Consider the following 17,418-nt stretch of genomic DNA (forward strand, 5'->3'; position numbering starts at 1 on the left):
CGGTCCTGCAATGGGACCCTTTCACAAGTTCTGCAGTGGGCCCCCTTCCTGCCATCTTCAGGCCTCCCCACGGTGGTGGAATGCCAGGGCCCGGTCGCAAGTGTCACCTTTGCGATCCTGGAAGTTCCCCCACTGGTGTCAGTAGTTTTTATTTTTTAGTATTTTAATTGTATTATTTTTTATCATTTTATTTTATTTTTTTACAATGTCACTGACTATGACTCTGTCCATTCAGAAAAGGAAGGATCTGGTAAATTACATATTTACCGACCCCTTCCTGGTTCTCTATTGTGACACATCCCCTGCAGCAGCCGACAGGAGAGGGGAGGGAGCACAGTGGGGGGGACCAGGGGTGCACACAGGGGCCCAGAGACAGCAGAACACAAGTGAACTGGATAGGAGGAGTGGCGGGGGCAGCATACAGAGGAACCAATCTCCTCCATTTTCCTCCTGCAGCTACAGGAGGAAAAAGGAGGACAGTGATTTCTCTACATGCTGCCCCCGCCGCCCCTCCTATCCAGGTGTACAGGGGAGCCGCACAGGCCCTCTGGAGCATGGGGCCCCGTTGCAATTGCAACCCCTGTAGTTACACCCGTTTTATTTACATTCAACCTGTCTGCAGTCTGCACTGATCAACAATACATTGTAGCGATCAGCTACCTCTTTTTTTCTATGTGTTTAGTGCCAGGAGCCATCAATGATTTTTATTCTGCTCTGCACTCATATAATCACTGAAAACACAGATAATAAACTGTTGAAAGAAGGATGCCCCTGCATACATATAGTTACATACATAGATAGTGAGGTTGAAAAAAGACATCAGTCCATCCAGTTCAACCTATGATGTGTGTGAGTTTGCTGTTAACCGTACATTGTATATGCTGTGGTCTTTAAGGTGCCCATCAAATAGTTTTTTTAAACTAATCGATGCTCCCTGCTGATACCACTGCTTGTGGAAGAGAATTCTACATCCTTACCGCTCTGACAGTGAAGAAACCCTTACGCAGTTTAAGGTTAAACCATTTTTCTTCTAGTTTTAGTGAGTGGCCACGTGTGTTATTGTATTCCCTTTTTCTGAATAGTTTGTTCCTTATGCTATGGTCACCAGTACAGTATTTGTACATTGATATCCTATCCCCCCTCAATCGTCTCTTCTCCAGAGAGAATAAGTTCAGTGCTTGTAGTCTTTCCTCATAGCTGATGTCCTCCATTCCCCTAATTATTTTTGTTGCCCTTCTCTGGACTCTTTCCAGTTCCAGCACATCCTTCCTGAGGACCGGTGCCCAGAACTGGACAGCATACTCCAGATGTGGCCGGACCAGAGTCTTGTAGAGACGCTTTTCCTTGATTTACATATTTTACATGATAAAATAAACAGTTATAAATTTATTTCTTCTCTATCTAGGCTGCTGTGTGCTGCATTGTTCATGCAGTTCTGTACCCCTAGGGGTTTTCATTTGGTTCTGTACTCCTAGGGGCTTTTGTTTGGTTCTGTACACTTAGGGGGCTTTTGTTTGGTTCTGTACCCCTAGGGGCTTTTGTTTGGTTTTCTACCCCTTTGGGCTTTTGTTTGGTTCTGTACCCCTAGGAGTTTTTGTTTGGTTCTGTACACCTAGGGGTTTTTGTTTGGTTTTGTACACCTAGGGGGCTTTTGTTTGGTTCTGTACCCCTAGGGGCTTTTGTTTGGTTTTCTACCCCTAGGGGCTTTTGTTTGGTTTTCTACCCCTTTGGGCTTTTGTTTGGTTCTGTACCCCTAGGAGTTTTTGTTTGGTTCTGTACACTTAGGGTTTTTTGTTTGGTTCTGTACACCTAGGGGGTTTTTGTTTGGCTCCTAAGGGCTTTTGTTTGGTTCTGTACACCTAAGGGCTTTTGTTTGGTTCTGTACACTTAGGGGGCTTTTGTTTGGTTCTGTACACCTAGGGGCTTTTGTTTGGTTCTGTACACTTAGGGGGCTTTTGTTTGGTTCTGTACACCTAGGGGGCTTTTGTTTGGTTCTGTACCCCTAGGGGCTTTTGTTTGGTTTTCTACCCCTTTGGGCTTTTGTTTGGTTCTGTACCCCTAGGAGTTTTTGTTTGGTTCTGTACACCTAGGGGTTTTTGTTTGGTTTTGTACACCTAGGGGGCTTTTGTTTGGTTCTGTACCCCTAGGGGCTTTTGTTTGGTTTTCTACCCCTTTGGGCTTTTGTTTGGTTCTGTACCCCTAGGAGTTTTTGTTTGGCTCTGTACACCTAGGGGATTTTGTTTGGTTCTGTACACCTAGGAGCTTTTGTTTGGTTCTGTACCCCTAGGGGCTTTTGTTTGGTTCTGAACATCTAGGGGTTTTTGTTTGGTTCTGTACCCCTAGGGGCTTTTGTTTGGTTCTGTACACCTAGGAAATTTGTTTGGTTCTGTACACCTAGGGGCTTTTGTTTGGTTCTGTAAACCTAAGGGTTTTTGTTTGGCTCTGTACACCTAAGGGCTTTTGTTTGGTTCTGTACACCTAGGGGCTTTTGTTTGGTTCTGTACCTCTAGGGGTTTTTGTTTGGTTCTGTACCCCTAGGGGTTTTTGTTTGGTTCTGTACACTTAGGGGCTTTTGTTTGGCTCTGTACACCTAAGGGCTTTTGTTTGGTTCTGTACACCTAGGGGGCTTTTGTTTGGTTCTGTACACCTAGGGGCTTTGAGGCCTCATGGCAGCCCTTCGCAGTCATGTTCCTCACCTGATGTCCTGAATGGCAGATCTCCGATCTCTCTTCTTACCCCAGATCTTTAGGGAGGCCACAACTAAGATTATAAACTCTCCGTTCTTCATGCCGATGGCAACCATGTCACCCTCAGGGCTGTAGCACACGGAACGTGCAGAGTGACCCAGGTTCACCTTGTTTAGCATCTTCTGTGGGGAAGACAAAGCACAAATCAAATTACCAAATCTTTACCAATACCAAAACAAGAAGGCAACCTGTATACCGCTGTGCGTGCCTGGCCCGAGCACCCATCCTAAACCTAACCAAGACATACCCTCTGCACTCCTTTCCGTCACATATTGCCTGCTGTAAAACCATTGTTCACTATTTTGGAATTGGCCTTTCTTTCAAGCTGTAACATCCTCCACCATTCCTTCTTAAAGTGAAGTTCCACCTATTTTAACAATGTACTATCATCCACATATATTTCGTTACACAGTTGCGCTAAAACTCAAACAAAAAATTAGTCAATAAAGTAAAAATAAAAAAAATGGTATAAAAAAAAAGAAAGTCCAAATGTGATAAAACAAGGTCCTTCAGAAATGTGATAAAACAAGGTCCTTCAGAAATAGATACACCATCCGTCACCGGAAAGGGTAAGTGATCCTTAGTGAATACCTCCACCTTATGAAATGCTTACTTGAAAGGACTCAGTCATACAAGATCCCAAAAATGATAAAGCTCGCCATAGTATAAAATCATTGAAACATTTATTTAAATAAAAATAGGTTGGACTTACAACACAGCACTTTAAACATCGCAGGACGGCGGCAGTGTGTGAGGAAACGCGTCGGTTAGAGTGATGTGCTGACGTCACCGCACTACGCTAATCCTGAAAGGACAGGCTGTTATACAGAGCTTGCGGACCTATTATCTACATGTGATTTTTAAAGTGCTGTGTTGTAAGAGCAACCTATTTTTATTTAAATGAAAGGATAAAGCTTGTCATAGTATAAAATCCTTTAAATGTTTATTTAAATAAAAATAGGTTGCTCTTACAACATAACCCTTTAAAAATCGCATGTAGATAATAGGCCAGCTCTGTATGGCAGCCTGTCCTTCCGGGATTAGCGTAGCGCGGTGACGTCAGCACATTGCTCCACCCGACGCGTTTCCTCACACACTGCCGTCGTCCTGCGATTTTTAAAGTGATGTGTTGTAAGTACAACCTATATTTATTTAAATAAATGTTTACATGATTTTATACTATGGCGAGCTTTATCTTTTTTGGGATCTTGTATGACTGAGTCCTTTCAAGTGGTGGATTTCCCTGCTTCATCTTAAGTCCCCCTGGATGGATAAGAGGCCTTGGCTGGGTTTGAGCCATAAGCGATATTGATCTTCCGTAATAGGAGGTCAACAGAAGCTGGTAAGCAAGCATTTCACAAGGTGGAGGCATTCACTAAGGATCACTTACCCTTTCTGGTGACGGATGGTGTATCTATTTCTGAAGGACCTTGTTTTATCACATTACACTTTCTTTTTTATAAAATGTTTTATTTTTACTTTATTCACTCATTTTTTGTTTCAGTTTTCAGCGCAACCGTGTAACGAAATATACTTGGTGGTGTGTGCGTCTCACAGGAGAGTTGCTGCTTCAAAAGTTTAAGTTCAGAGAATAGCGCAGTTTTCACTCTTTGATACCATCATTCACATGCCCATCTAATGGGCAAAACTTTTTTTTTTTTTACGCCTAAACACCTTTTTTTTATGCGGCACTTCCGGTCCGGCTGCCTAGGCGATGTGGTCCTAAGGTAAATCCCTTGGACTCCTGGAATATCGGCATCATCTATCCCAGGAGTCCATGGGAATCCCCTAATGCTAAAATCTTGCATTATTTGAAGACCTAAAATGACTGGGCTGTCCTCTGATCGACATGTTGCCATACCAAGGGGGCAGGAACTTCAGTCGATGCCGCCATTGCTATAGCAACCTGTCAAGAAGAAACTGCACCACGCAGTTTAATTACTGGGCAAATGCAAGATCGGGAGGTGCATGCTGGATAGCCAACTGCACCGAATCCCAGAAATAAAGACAAGCGGGCTTCAGATGCACACAAGCTTGATGGCCCCTGCTTGCTTCTGAAATCAGGGTACATTTTATTGATTTTAAAGAAAGAAGGAGGGATACATCAGTAACATTATTCCAATCCTAAATAAGAAGTGCTAATAATGGCAGGGCTCTGTGCAGGCCACTTAACTTCCTCCATACCAAACTGGTCCAACCGTGTGACCAGGTCTGTTCCTTGCACTTTTTGTTTATAAGTAAAATCTGTATTTTTTGTTCGAAAATTACTTAGAAACCCCAAACATTACATAGACTTTTTTTTTTAGCAGAGACCCTAAAGAATAAAATGGCAATGATTGCAATTTTTTAGGTCACATGGTATTTGCGCAGCAGTTTTTTTTAAACGCAATTGTTTTGGAAAAAATACACTTTAATGAACATGTCACCATTTTAAAATTGCACACGCTCGTGAAGTGGTGACAAACTACGATACATGAAAATCATTTTTTTTTTCATATTTATTTTTTTCTTACACTATTCCTTTAACTTTTTTTTGGATCACTTTATTTCTATTACAAGGAATGTAAACATCCCATGTAATAGAAATAAGAATGACAGGTCCTCTTTATGGAGAGATCTGGGGTCTATAAGATCCCCCATCTCTCCTCTACCTTAAAAAGCAAAAGATTAAAAAAAAAAAAATAGATATATATTAGATATACACTGCTCAAAAAAATCAAAGGAACACTTTTTATTCAGAGTATATCAATCAAGTCAACCAAACTCCTGGGATATTCATCTGGTCAGTTAAGTAGCAGAGGGGGTTGTTAATCAGTTTCAGCTGTTTTGGTGTTTATGAAATTGGCAACAATGAGACAACCCCCCAAAACAGGAATGGTGTTACAGGTGGAGGCCACTGAATTTTTTTCCCTACTCATCTTTTCTGACTGTTTTTCTCTAGTTTTGCATTTGGCTAGGGTCAGTGTCACTACTGGTAGTATGAGGCCATACCTGGACCCTATAGAGGTTGCACAGACACTCCATTTCCTCCAGGATGGCACATCATCATCCATTGACAGGAGGTTTGCTGTATCTCCCAGTGCATTAGGAGATTCCAGGAGACAGGCAGTTCCTCTAGGAGAGCTGGACAAGGCCGTAGAAGGTTCTTAACCCATCAGCAGGACCGGTATCGGCTCCTTTGTGCAAGGAGGAACAGGATGAGCACTGCCAGAGCCCTACAAAATGACCTCCAGCAGGCCTCTGGTGTGAATGTCTCTGACCAAACAATCAGAAACAGACTTCATGAGGGTAGCCTGAATGTGCAACGTCCTCTAGTGGGCCCTGTTCTCATTGCCCGACACTGTGGAGCTCGACTGGCATTTGCCATTGAACTCCAGAATTGGCAGGTCTGCCACTGGTGCCCTGTGCTTTTCAAAGATGAGAATAGGTTCACCCTAAGCACATGTGACAGACATGATAGGGTCTGGAGAAGCCAGGGAGAATGTTATGCTGCCTGTATCCAGTGTTTGGGGTAACTAGTTACAAAGTAACGGATTACAGTAACTACATTACTTTTTTTGGTAACGAAGTAACGTAACTAGTTACTATACTAATATTGGTAACTACACTACTTTACTCGGCTATAGGAGGTAACTACACTACTTTACTAGGCTATAGGAGGTAACTACACTACTTTACTAGACTATAGGAGGTAACTACACTACTTTACTAGGCTATAGGAACGCGCTTTCCTGCGTTACCCAAGCCGTGCAATACAATTGTTATTTCGAAGAATAGAGAGGGATGAAGTTTATGACTTTTTGTTGCACTTTAGGTTTTATTCTGTTTTTCAGGTTTTGTTCTCATGTTTCCCAAAGCCTGTGTTTATACAATAAACTCTATGCAGAAAGAGTGTCATGTATCTTCTTCTACACGGTCAATTAAGAAAGAGGAAAGTAAAGTAATAAGTAGTGAAGTTACTTTTCAACTGCAGTAACTAGTAAAGTAATCTCATTACAATTTACAGAAGTAACTAGTAACCAGTTACATTTTTTGAGTAACTACCCCAACACTGCCTGTATCATCATTCAGCACGGCCAGTTTGGTGGTGGGTCAGTGATGGTCTGGGGAGGCATATCCATGGCGGGACGCATAGACCTCTACAGGATAGACAATGGCCATTAGGAAACATGATGAAATCCTTGAACCCATTGTCAAGACCCTACGCTGGTGCAGTGGGTCCTGGTTTCCTCCTGGTGAATGACAATGCCCGGCTTCATGTGGTGAGAGTATGCAGCCTGTTCCTGGAGGATAAAGGAATTGATACCAATGAATAGCCCCCATGCTCGCCTAACCTAAATCCACCTCTGGGACATTATGTTTCAGGCCACTATAAAACGCCAGGTTGCACCTCAGTCTGTTCAGTTCAGTGATGCCCTGGTCCAGACCTGGGAGGAAATACCTCAGGACACCATCAGTCATCTCATTAGGCGCATGCCCCTATGTTATCAGGCATGCATACAAGCACATGGGGGCCATACAAACAACTGAGGACCATTTTGATTTGCTGCAATGAAATTTCAGCAAAATGGACTAGCCTGCTGCATCATTTTTTCACTTTGATTTTTGGGGTGTCTTTGAATTCAGCCCTCTGTAGGGTGATAATTTTCATTTCCATCAAACGATGTGGCATCCTTTCCTTCCTAACACATTACCCAGTCCATACCAGTAAAGATTCTAACACATTACCCAGTCCATACCGGTATAGATCCTAACACATTACCCAATCTATACCAGTATAGATCCTAACACATTACCCAGTCCATACCAGTATAGATCCTAACACATTACCCAGTCCATATCATCCTACACATTACCCAGTCCATATCAGTATAGATATCGCGCAAGATATGTTTCCCCATTCAGATCTGATGGTTTTTCAAAGTGTTCCTTTAAATTTTTTGAGCAGTGTATATACGTATTGCGGTCTGCAAGTAGTTATGGAGCTTGCGTTGTATAAAAGGACAATCATTACGTAACAGAAAAGGGTCTTCATTGAACGGTTACCACAAGGTTGGAAGAACACAAGTGTCTACAATGTCTTTGTATGATGTAAAAGTATCCTCCACTGGAAACACCTGAACTCTTTTAGAGGGGGTCCACATACCTTCTGGCCATACAGTGTACCTACGATTCTGTTGGGCTTGGTATTTGTAGGAAGGCGCTGGGGCCACACCTTTCTAGAACCTTCAAGACTGAAAAACAGGAATGGCTCAAAACACACAAAGGTTTAACAACCTCAAAGAAACCCCAATACTGCAGTCTGCAAGTAGTTATGGAGCTGGTGTTGTACAAAGGGGTACAATCATCACAGAACAGAAAAGGGTCTTCACCGAATGGTTACCACAAGGTTAAAAAGAGCACAATTGTCTACAATGTCTTTGTATGATGTAAAAGTGTTCTCCACTGGAAACACCTCAACTCATTTGGAAGGGGTCCTCATACCTTTTGGCCATACAGTGTACCTACGATTCTGTTGGGATTGGTATATGTAGGAAGGCGTTGGGGCCACACCTTTCTAAAACCTTCAAGACTGAAAAACAGGCTCAAAACACACAAAGGTTTAACAACCTCAAAGGAACCCTTTCTGTAGGCTTTAATGCTTCATCACTTGCTCCTTCCCAATAGATGGCTCACTAAGGAGAGCACTGACAGTACAGCTAGCATGCGAAATATAAAAAGAGGAGTACTGGATGCATTGTGTCCCCAAAGCTCATTGTGTGCTCTCATATATAGAATTTTAAGTTTTAGCTGAATACCAACACAGACTAGCTCATACAAGTTACATGAAAGTTGTGTCATGTCTACCTTATCCACAATGTCCCACAGCCGTACAGTGCCATCTTCCGCAGCGGACAGAAAGAAGTCCCTTGTTGGATGGGTGGCCAGTCCCCAGATGGGCCCGTCCATGTGACCATTGATGAGAATGTTACAAGCTGCGTTCTTCTCCCCCACCTCGATAATTTCTGCATTGCGTGTGCCAACCAGGATCTTCCCCTGTGAACAGGGAGCAAAGAGGCTGACTTATAATGCCATAATACACCCTAATTCAGATGTACAATATATAGCTAATAAATCAGTGATGGAATACTCTATAAAGACCAGCTTCAGCCAAACCTGGAAATAGGGTCACCAGGATAAGTTACCAGTAAGTCCTTACATTTTAGAGATCTCGTATCACCAAGATAAAATGACAAAATAATCTGCAAGTGTATAGAACTATTTAAGTAATGCTTCGTCAATGCCAGATAAGAGTAGCAGGTGACACTGTGGGTGACATCTGTACAAACAGGGCCTCAGAACAGTGGATTCACTTAAAACCAGGGGTTCTCAACCCTTTTGAGACCAGGGCCCGGTAAATTCTTCCAAAACAATCCATGCCCCAATGGTAAAAAGTAAAGTTTATACTCCCACATGGGAATGCAAAAGCATGTACTAAAATGCTAGAAGGCTTTTGGATGGGACAGGGTGCAACTATGGGGGTGTGGGGGGAGAGATTGTCAAGTAAACTTGAGGGCAATGTGGGAGGCTGGGCAACACTGTGGGAGGTTGGAGGTCACTGTGAAGGCTGTAGACCCTCAGGGGACCTGGGAGCACCATGGGCTAATATAGGAGTGAATTTGGGAGCACTATGGAAGGTTAACCACTTGCCGACTGCTCACTAGAGCAGTACTGCGGCAAAGTGGCTCGATAACGTCTGGCGACGTAGACCTACGTCACCAGACATTCCCCTTTCTCGGCGGCGCGCACGAGCCGCCGGAGGCTCGTTCCCACTGTATTCAGTCACAGCGGGAGTCGGGCCAGGGGAGGAGCGGCGGCGATCACCGCTGCTCTTCCCCGATCGTCGGGGAATCGAGTGTGGAGATCCGCCCGCTTGTGTAAACACAAGCGGGCGGATCTCCTAAGTGACAGGCAGGGTCAGATTGCAGGGTTCAGCATAGCTGAACCCACAATCTGTCCCTGTGTCACTCAGTCCCCTCCCCCCACACAAGTCAGTAAGCACCAGGCATATATTAACCCCTCCCTCTCCAATAAAATTAACCCCTTCCCTGCCAGTGTCATTTTTACAGTAACAGTGCATATGTATAGCACTGATTACTGCAGTAATGTCACTGGTACCCCCAAAAGTGTCAAAAATGTCAGTCAAGGGTCCGATCTGTCCGCCGCAATGTCGCAGTCCCGTAAAAAAAAAAAAATCGCAGATCGCCGTCATTACTCGTTAAAAAAAAAAAACACCAAAAATGACAGAAATCTTTCCCTTAGTTAGTAAACGTAATAACTTTTGCGCAAACCAATCAAAATACGCTTATTGTGATTTTTTTTACCAAACATAGGTAGCAGAAAACAAATTGGCCAAAAATTAAAAAAAATTTTGATTTTTACATTTTTTTTGGGGGGAATTTCATACAAAAAAATGTGAAAAATATTGTTATTTTTTTCAAAATTTACGCTCTTTTTTTGTTTATAGCGCAAAAAATAAAAATCGCACAGGTGATCAAATACCACCAAAAGAAAGCTCTGTTTGTGGGGAAAAAAAGGACGTAAATTTCGTTTGGGTACGGCATCGCACAACCGCGCAATTGTCAGTGAAAGTCGCACAGCGCCGAATCGCAAAAAGTGGCCCAGACGTAAGACAGCAAAATCCTCCGGTGGTAAAGTAGTTAAAAAGCTGGAAGGCTTTTGGATGGGACAGGGTGCAACTATGGGGGTGTGGGGGGAGAGATTGTGAAGTAAACTTGAGGGCAATGTGGGAGCCTGGGCAACACTGTGGGAGGTTGGAGGTCACTGTGAAGGCTGTAGACCCTCAGGGGACCTGGGAGCACCATGGGCTAATATAGGAGCAAATTTGGGAGCACTATGGAAGGTTAAGGGATCTGCAGCTGGCTCAAGGCCTAGAAGAAGGGAAGCTGCATCCCAGAAGTGGGCCATGGCCCAATGGTTGAGAGCCATTGGCTTAAACATAATTTTTAAAATCTTTCTGTGTCAAATTGGTGTAATACTTAACATAAACAGGTATATTTTATTTTTACCAAGCCCTTACCTTGCCCCTGCACACTGATCTGACACAGTCGGTTGTCTGGCCAGTCTCCAGCCTGAAAGCACGACACCTCTTCAGCTCCTGATCCCACAGCTTCACTGCCCCACCTTCCTTGGACCTTGGAAAATGATGTCAGACTTGGAATTGGTAATGTGTAGCATCCCATAGCAACCACCCACCCATTAGCTTCATTACTCTAACTGCTCTAGGTTGGAAAGAAGAATCACTTTACTGGTTGTTGAAGTGGAACTTTACTCTGGTGCTCTCGGAATCCTGCTTTCAGATAAGCCTACTTAGCTCCACCTGATTATAATTCGGTGGTCACTTTATTAGATACACTTAACCATGTTGCTGCAACTTGATACCTAAAGCATGCAGACATGGTCAAAAAGGTTAAGCATCTGAAAATACGTGATCCAAAGAGACTTTGACCGTGTAATCATAGGTGTGCGCAGCCTATTGCATTAGGGTGTGCACCCCAAAGGTATTAAAACGTGGATAGTGTCAGTAGGGCAGTGGACTTGTCAGTAGGGCAAAGGTTGGCATCAGTAGAGCATTGGACTTGTCAATAGGGCATCAGTTGGCATCGGTAGGAAAGAGGACTTGTCAGTAGGGCCCCAGACTTGTCAGTAGGGCATCGGTTGGCATCGGTAGGGCCCCAGACTTGTCAGTAGGGCCCCAGACTTGTCAGTAGGGCATCGGTTGGCATTGGTAGGGCCCCAGACTTGTCAGTAGGACATCAGACTTGTCAGTAGGGCAGAAGTTGGTGTCAGTAGGGCAGAGGTTGGCATCAGTAGAGCAGTGGACTTGTCAGTAGGGCATCGGTAGGGCAGAGGACTTGTCAGTAGGGCCCCAGACTTGTCAGTAGGGCATTGGTTGGCATCGGTAGGGCAGTGGACTTGTCAGTAGGGCATCGGACTTGTCAGTAGGGCAGAAGTTGGTGTCAGTAGGGCAGAGGTTGGCATCAGAAGAGCAGTGGACTTGTCAGTAGGGCATCGGTAGGGCAGAGGACTTGTCAGTAGGGCCCCAGACTTGTCAGTGGGGCATTGGTTGGCATCGGTAGGGCAGTGGACTTGTCAGTAGGGCATCGGACTTGTCAGTAGGGCATCGGACTTGTCAGTAGGGCAGAAGTTGGTGTCAGTAGGGCAGAGGTTGGCATCAGTAGAGCAGTGGACTTGTCAGTAAGTTCCCACACTTGTCAGTAGGGCATCGGACTTGTCAGTAGGGCATCGGACTTGTCAGTAGGGCAGAAGTGGTGTCAGTAGGGCAGAAGTGGTGTCAGTAGGGCAGAGGTTGGTGTCAGTAGGGCAGTGGACAGTGTAAGCAGTTTTTTACTATTTTTTTTAGGAGTCCCGTTTAGTTTCTATTTTATTACTATTCTTCTTTCTATTCTAGTTTATTCTATTCTTTTTATTTTTTATTCTATTCAATTCTTTTAGAAATTCGAATTTCAGAAGACGGCTATATTCTTTCTGTTCTATTCCTTTATTTTCTATTCTATTATATTCTATTTTATTTTCTAGTCTATTCTTTTCTATTCCATACTATTTTCTTATATTATATTCCTTTATTGTATTCTATTATATTATTTTCTATTCCAGTTTATTCTATTTCAATCTATTCCAATGCCAATCCATTGTGAAAAATAGCTGGTTCTATTCTATTTTAAATTCGAATTTAAACATTTAAAAAATTCAAATTTCAGAAGATGGTTATATTCTATTTTATTCTATCTATTCTTTCTATTATATTCTATTTCCATTTTATTTTCTAGTCTATTTTTTCTATTCCATACTATTCTTTTCTATTCTATTCCTTTATTTTCTATTAAATTTTATTCTGTTCTTTTAGTTTCTATTTTATTACTATTCTTCTTTCTATTCTAGTTTATTCTATTCTTTTTATTTTTTATTCTATTCAATTCTTTTAGAAATTCGAATTTCAGAAGACGGCTATATTCTTTCTGTTCTATTACTTTATTTTCTATTCTTTTCCTTTATTTTGTATTCTATTTTCTATTATATTCTATTTTATTTTCTAGTCCATTCTTTTCTATTCCATACTATTCTTTTATATTATATTCCTTTATTTTATTCTATTCTATTATTTTCTATTCCAGTTTATTCTATTTTAGTCTATTCTTTTTATTTACTATTCTATTCAGTTTTATTAAATTCTTTTAGAAATTCGAATTTCAGAAGACGGCTATATTCTTTCTATTCTATCCCTATATTTTCTGTTCTATTCCTTTATTTTATTTTCTATTATTCTCTATTTTATCCTAATTTTTTCTACTATATTCTATTCTATTTTCTAGTCTATTCTTTTCTATTCCATACTATTCTTTTCTATTCTATTCCTTTATTTTCTATTCAATTTTATTCTGTTCTTTTATTTTCTAATTATATTCTATTCCATTATTTTCTATTTTATTATATTCTATTTTCTATTCTAGTTTATTCTATTCTATTCGGTTTTATTCAATTCTTTTAGAAATTTGAATTTCAGAAGACAGCTATATTCTTTCTATTCTATTCCTTTATTTTCTATTCTATTTCTTTCTATTCTGTTTTATTCTATTCTATTCTTTTCAAAATTTGGATTGCGGAAAATGGCTTTATTCTAACACAAATACCCATAGGCTTTGAAGGAAATCAGCAATAGTCAGCAATATATTTCTTTTTTTAATTTGATTTGAATTCTGGACAAAATTTTGTTCCGTTATTTGCGATTAATTTAAATTCGTTATTTTTGTAATTCGGAAGTTTGGATACATCTGAATCTCCAAATAACAAAAAGTTCATCAGAATTTTGATCCAGAATGTTATGGAGAGCACAAGTCCACACTGTTGCCCTATTTCAGCCTCAGTCCAGACTTTCAGCTAAACTCCATCCTGTATCAAATATGAACCATTGATCCTGCCCTAGCAGGGCCGGCCCTACTATGGGTCCCACTGAGTCCATTGGACCCAGGCAGCACTTGGAGAGGGGCAGCAAATTGACTCCCAAGATTTTTTTTTTCTCCAGCAGTTTTGTGTGTTATGAGTTTGCGGCATGTTACCGGTGGCATTTCCCCATCTCATACTGCCGCCCGTAGTGCAAACTGATGAGTATGAGGAGGCGGAGCGTCTCCTCTGGGGAACTTCCCTCACGTGATCGTGGTGTGCGCAATGACGTCAGACATCAGCGCACTCCATCTCATGCAGTCAGGCTGGATCTTATAGGGTGGTGTCAGACGCAAGAGTGACAGGAGGACTGAGGACAGACAGTGGGTGTTTGGTGGACCGGTCCGGTGGTGAGTTATGGAAGAAGATAATAGTATATATAATATTTTCCAAAGGTTATATTTATATACAATTATGGTTGTGGGGGTCTTTTGTTGGGTGTGATTTTTTTTTTTTGGGGGGGGGGGGCAGCATTTCATTCTTGGACCCAGTCAGCACAATGTCTTGGGCCAGCCCTGTGCCCTAAAGTAGGGTAAGTCGTTTTCATCCTAAAATACTTTGGCTGTATCTGATGATCATAACCAATAAATGTTTTTAAAGCATTTCAGGTAAATGTTTGTACCAGGTGCTCCGAGCCACACACCCAAAATTTGATGACTGAAGGAACGCTGCTTGGTCTAAAGAAGGTCAGTTCCTTGCGGAGGCGTGCAGGTGGATGGCCAGAATTCAGCGTACAACGCATAGGTTGGGGCGGACCGTCAACGTGTGGCCTACAGGAACTGTCTGAGGCGATCAAGTCTACTTTAGAAGGAACATTTCTTGCACCTTGTTGAATCCATACGGTAAGAATTTAGCTTATTATGAATGTAGAAGAAAATCAAATTCGTTACTAGGTAGGTGAACCCAATAAAGGACCCAACAAGTGCATCTTCCCATCATTTCTGGTGACATTTAGGCAAAGGAACTTACGGTCTCTCCTTCCCACCAGTGACGATGAGGCCGTCTCTCAGCGTGGTGTACATGGTAAACACTGGACCGTTATGAGCTTTGGCCACAATTCGGGACAGAATGTGATCTTTCCAAACACAGACGTCCCCGCTAATCGTTCCCGTAAATGTCAAATTCCCCTGTAATAGAAAGAAAGAGATTCAGGACTGTGCCACCCCAATAGCGTCATCAGTGCATGTCACCCAATGGTAAACCTGAATTTGGCCAAATAGTATTTTCTTGAAAAAAAAAAAAATACTATGTGTTTATAGTTGAGATGGTTATACTGCAACTCTGGGAATCTTAACACCTTACCAACCGCCTCCCAGCCATTTAAGAGTTCTAAAACCTGGGAGGTGGAAGCAGGCATGCGGGACATGGGACCGCCGAGATTGCCTGTCATAGTGGTCACATGATCGGAAAGCTCTTGATTGCAAGTTTGCATTGGGAGCCCACCAATCCCTGGCGGCAGGGAGCACTCTCATGCTCGGCAATAAGGCCCACCCGCCGAGAGACTGCATGTCTGCATACTGTCTGCGCCAAGGAGTTAAAATTGGGTTGTGTCTGCACTGTAAGTATTAATTGCACGTTTAGGTCTAGAGGGACGTGGAAAGGAAGATCTACTTACCCAATCCACCACTTCTCCCTAGACTGGTCCCGCAACATCTTTTCCCCCATGCTTCATTGGTATAAAGTCCTGATGCCTGGACCATTCCAACGGAGCAATACCCTGTACTGGATGGGATGACGCCCAGGGACAGTCTACCGCCGGAGGCTGGGGGAGCAGAGGATCAGATAAACTAAAGTGATTCTCCTCTCCCCTAGTCTTACCCAAACCTTCACTTCTCCCCAGACTGGTCCGTACAATGTATTTTCCCCCCAGGCTCCAATGGTTTAAGGTCCTGATGTCATCAGAACCAATGAGTCCATAGCCCTGCACTGGATGGGATGATGCCCAGGGACAGTCCACTGCCGAAAGGCTGGGGGGAAGCGCCATCTGTTGCGGAAGCAGAGGATCAGATAAGCTAAAGTGCTTCTCCTCTCCCCTAGTCTTAATGAGCAGGTAACCCTTCCAATAACCTTTACTGGGGTTGGGCTTTAAAGTCGATCAATAAACTATCAACATATTAAAGCCTAAACATTTTTTTTACCTCAATGCATTCCTTACATTAAGTTAAAAAAATGTTTAGACATCAGCATCCCCCCTCACCCCACCACCTTTTACCTACCTGATCCCTTCATTCCATCCAGCACTGTGCAGGTCTGCAGCTCTTCTCTCCCATTGGCTCCCAGTGCTGTAAATCAAAGCCAGGGATGAGGAAGCGGGGGTCGATTCCCACTGTCTGTGTCAAAGGACGTAGCAATGGGGCTCGGAAGCGAGCATGCCCAAGTGCCCCATGGGAAGCTGCTTTCCATGGGGGGCACTGGACAGGGAGGAGGGGCCAGTACTGCCAGCAGGGGACCTGAGAAGAGGAGGCTCGGGGCCAGTGAGTAAAGACATGTTTTTTTTTTTTTTTTTTTTTTACCTTTACCTTTTAAATTTACCTTTACAATCTCTTTAACATTGAACGTCTAAAGTAATTTTTAATACTTTTTAACCTGTGGCTTTCATTAGAACCCACCATGAAGTTCCTTGTTCAGGTTCTTCCTGATAGGGTGATAACACTGTCCCCGTCTCCAAATGGTGCTCCTTTGTGGTCACCTTGTCACATGGAGAATAATGATTTGGAGTGTTGGCTCTAGATAACAGCCACCCATAGCCACATCCCTAAATACATTGGAGAACAAAAGCAAACAGGGGTAGTTTATAAGTCTTTCCAGTCCATATGGACATAGGAGGCTAACAAACTATCTCCCTCTGTGAATTGGGATTTTTCAAGGGCTAGAGGGTAGTCTCTAATGACATACAAATGGCAATTATAAAAATTCTATATACTTTATTAAAGTGCATTGACAATACATATTAAAAACATGATTGATCAAACATACATGTACAGTGCTACAAAGATATATAGCATGAAACGTATAAGTAGAGAACAGTGTGACTTAATGAGTCCTACATGTTTCGCCGAGGCAAGAAGGCTCTCATATTGGCTTCTTCGGGGACTGACTGGTTAGGTCACACCACTGTTTCTAAGTACATTTCCGATATAATACAGAGCATGCTGAATGAAGTAGAATCCCATGGTAGGAAATGTAGACAAGGATATTATCCCGATAATCTGAACGGACCGGACTAGCCAGTACCACAGAGACCGGGATACCCACACAGGCGGGTACTGGACCAGGTCTATAGTCCGTGGACCGTGTCACGGTAACCACGGAAGCAAGGAAAAAGCAGATGGCTTCATGAGGAGTCACAACAAGAACTTGCAGCAATGTCCCTGCGCCGTGGTCCAGTGTGTAGAGGGAGCCATGTCCTACTAACTACTACGGAAAAGATTTATGTATTTTTTATAGTTTTTTTTTTTTTTACTAGTAATGGCGACAATCTGCGATTTTTAGCAGGACTGACATTGCGGCGGACAGATCGGACACCTAACTGGCATTTTTGATACTTTTGGGGGGACCAGTGACATTACTACAGTAATCAGTGCTAAAAATATGCACTGTTACTGTAATATTGACACTGGCAGGGAAGGGGTTAACACAGTAAGTGATT

The 17,418-nt window shown here is 42.7% G+C and overlaps 1 protein-coding gene across 1 annotated transcript in view; it reads right to left on the reverse strand.

Annotated features, from left to right (window-relative positions):
* EML5 (EMAP like 5) overlaps nucleotides 1–17,418 on the reverse strand; it is a 335,723-nt gene that overhangs the window by 9,468 nt on the left and 308,837 nt on the right. Inside the window, 4 exon segments of the mRNA XM_082242783.1 lie at nucleotides 2,697–2,869; nucleotides 8,595–8,783; nucleotides 10,828–10,942; nucleotides 14,739–14,896. Coding sequence (XP_082098909.1) covers nucleotides 2,697–2,869; nucleotides 8,595–8,783; nucleotides 10,828–10,942; nucleotides 14,739–14,896 — 635 coding nt within the window.

Source organism: Pelophylax lessonae, assembly GCF_965119305.1.
Source record: "Pelophylax lessonae genome assembly, chromosome: 13".
NCBI lineage: Eukaryota > Metazoa > Chordata > Amphibia > Anura > Ranidae > Pelophylax > Pelophylax lessonae.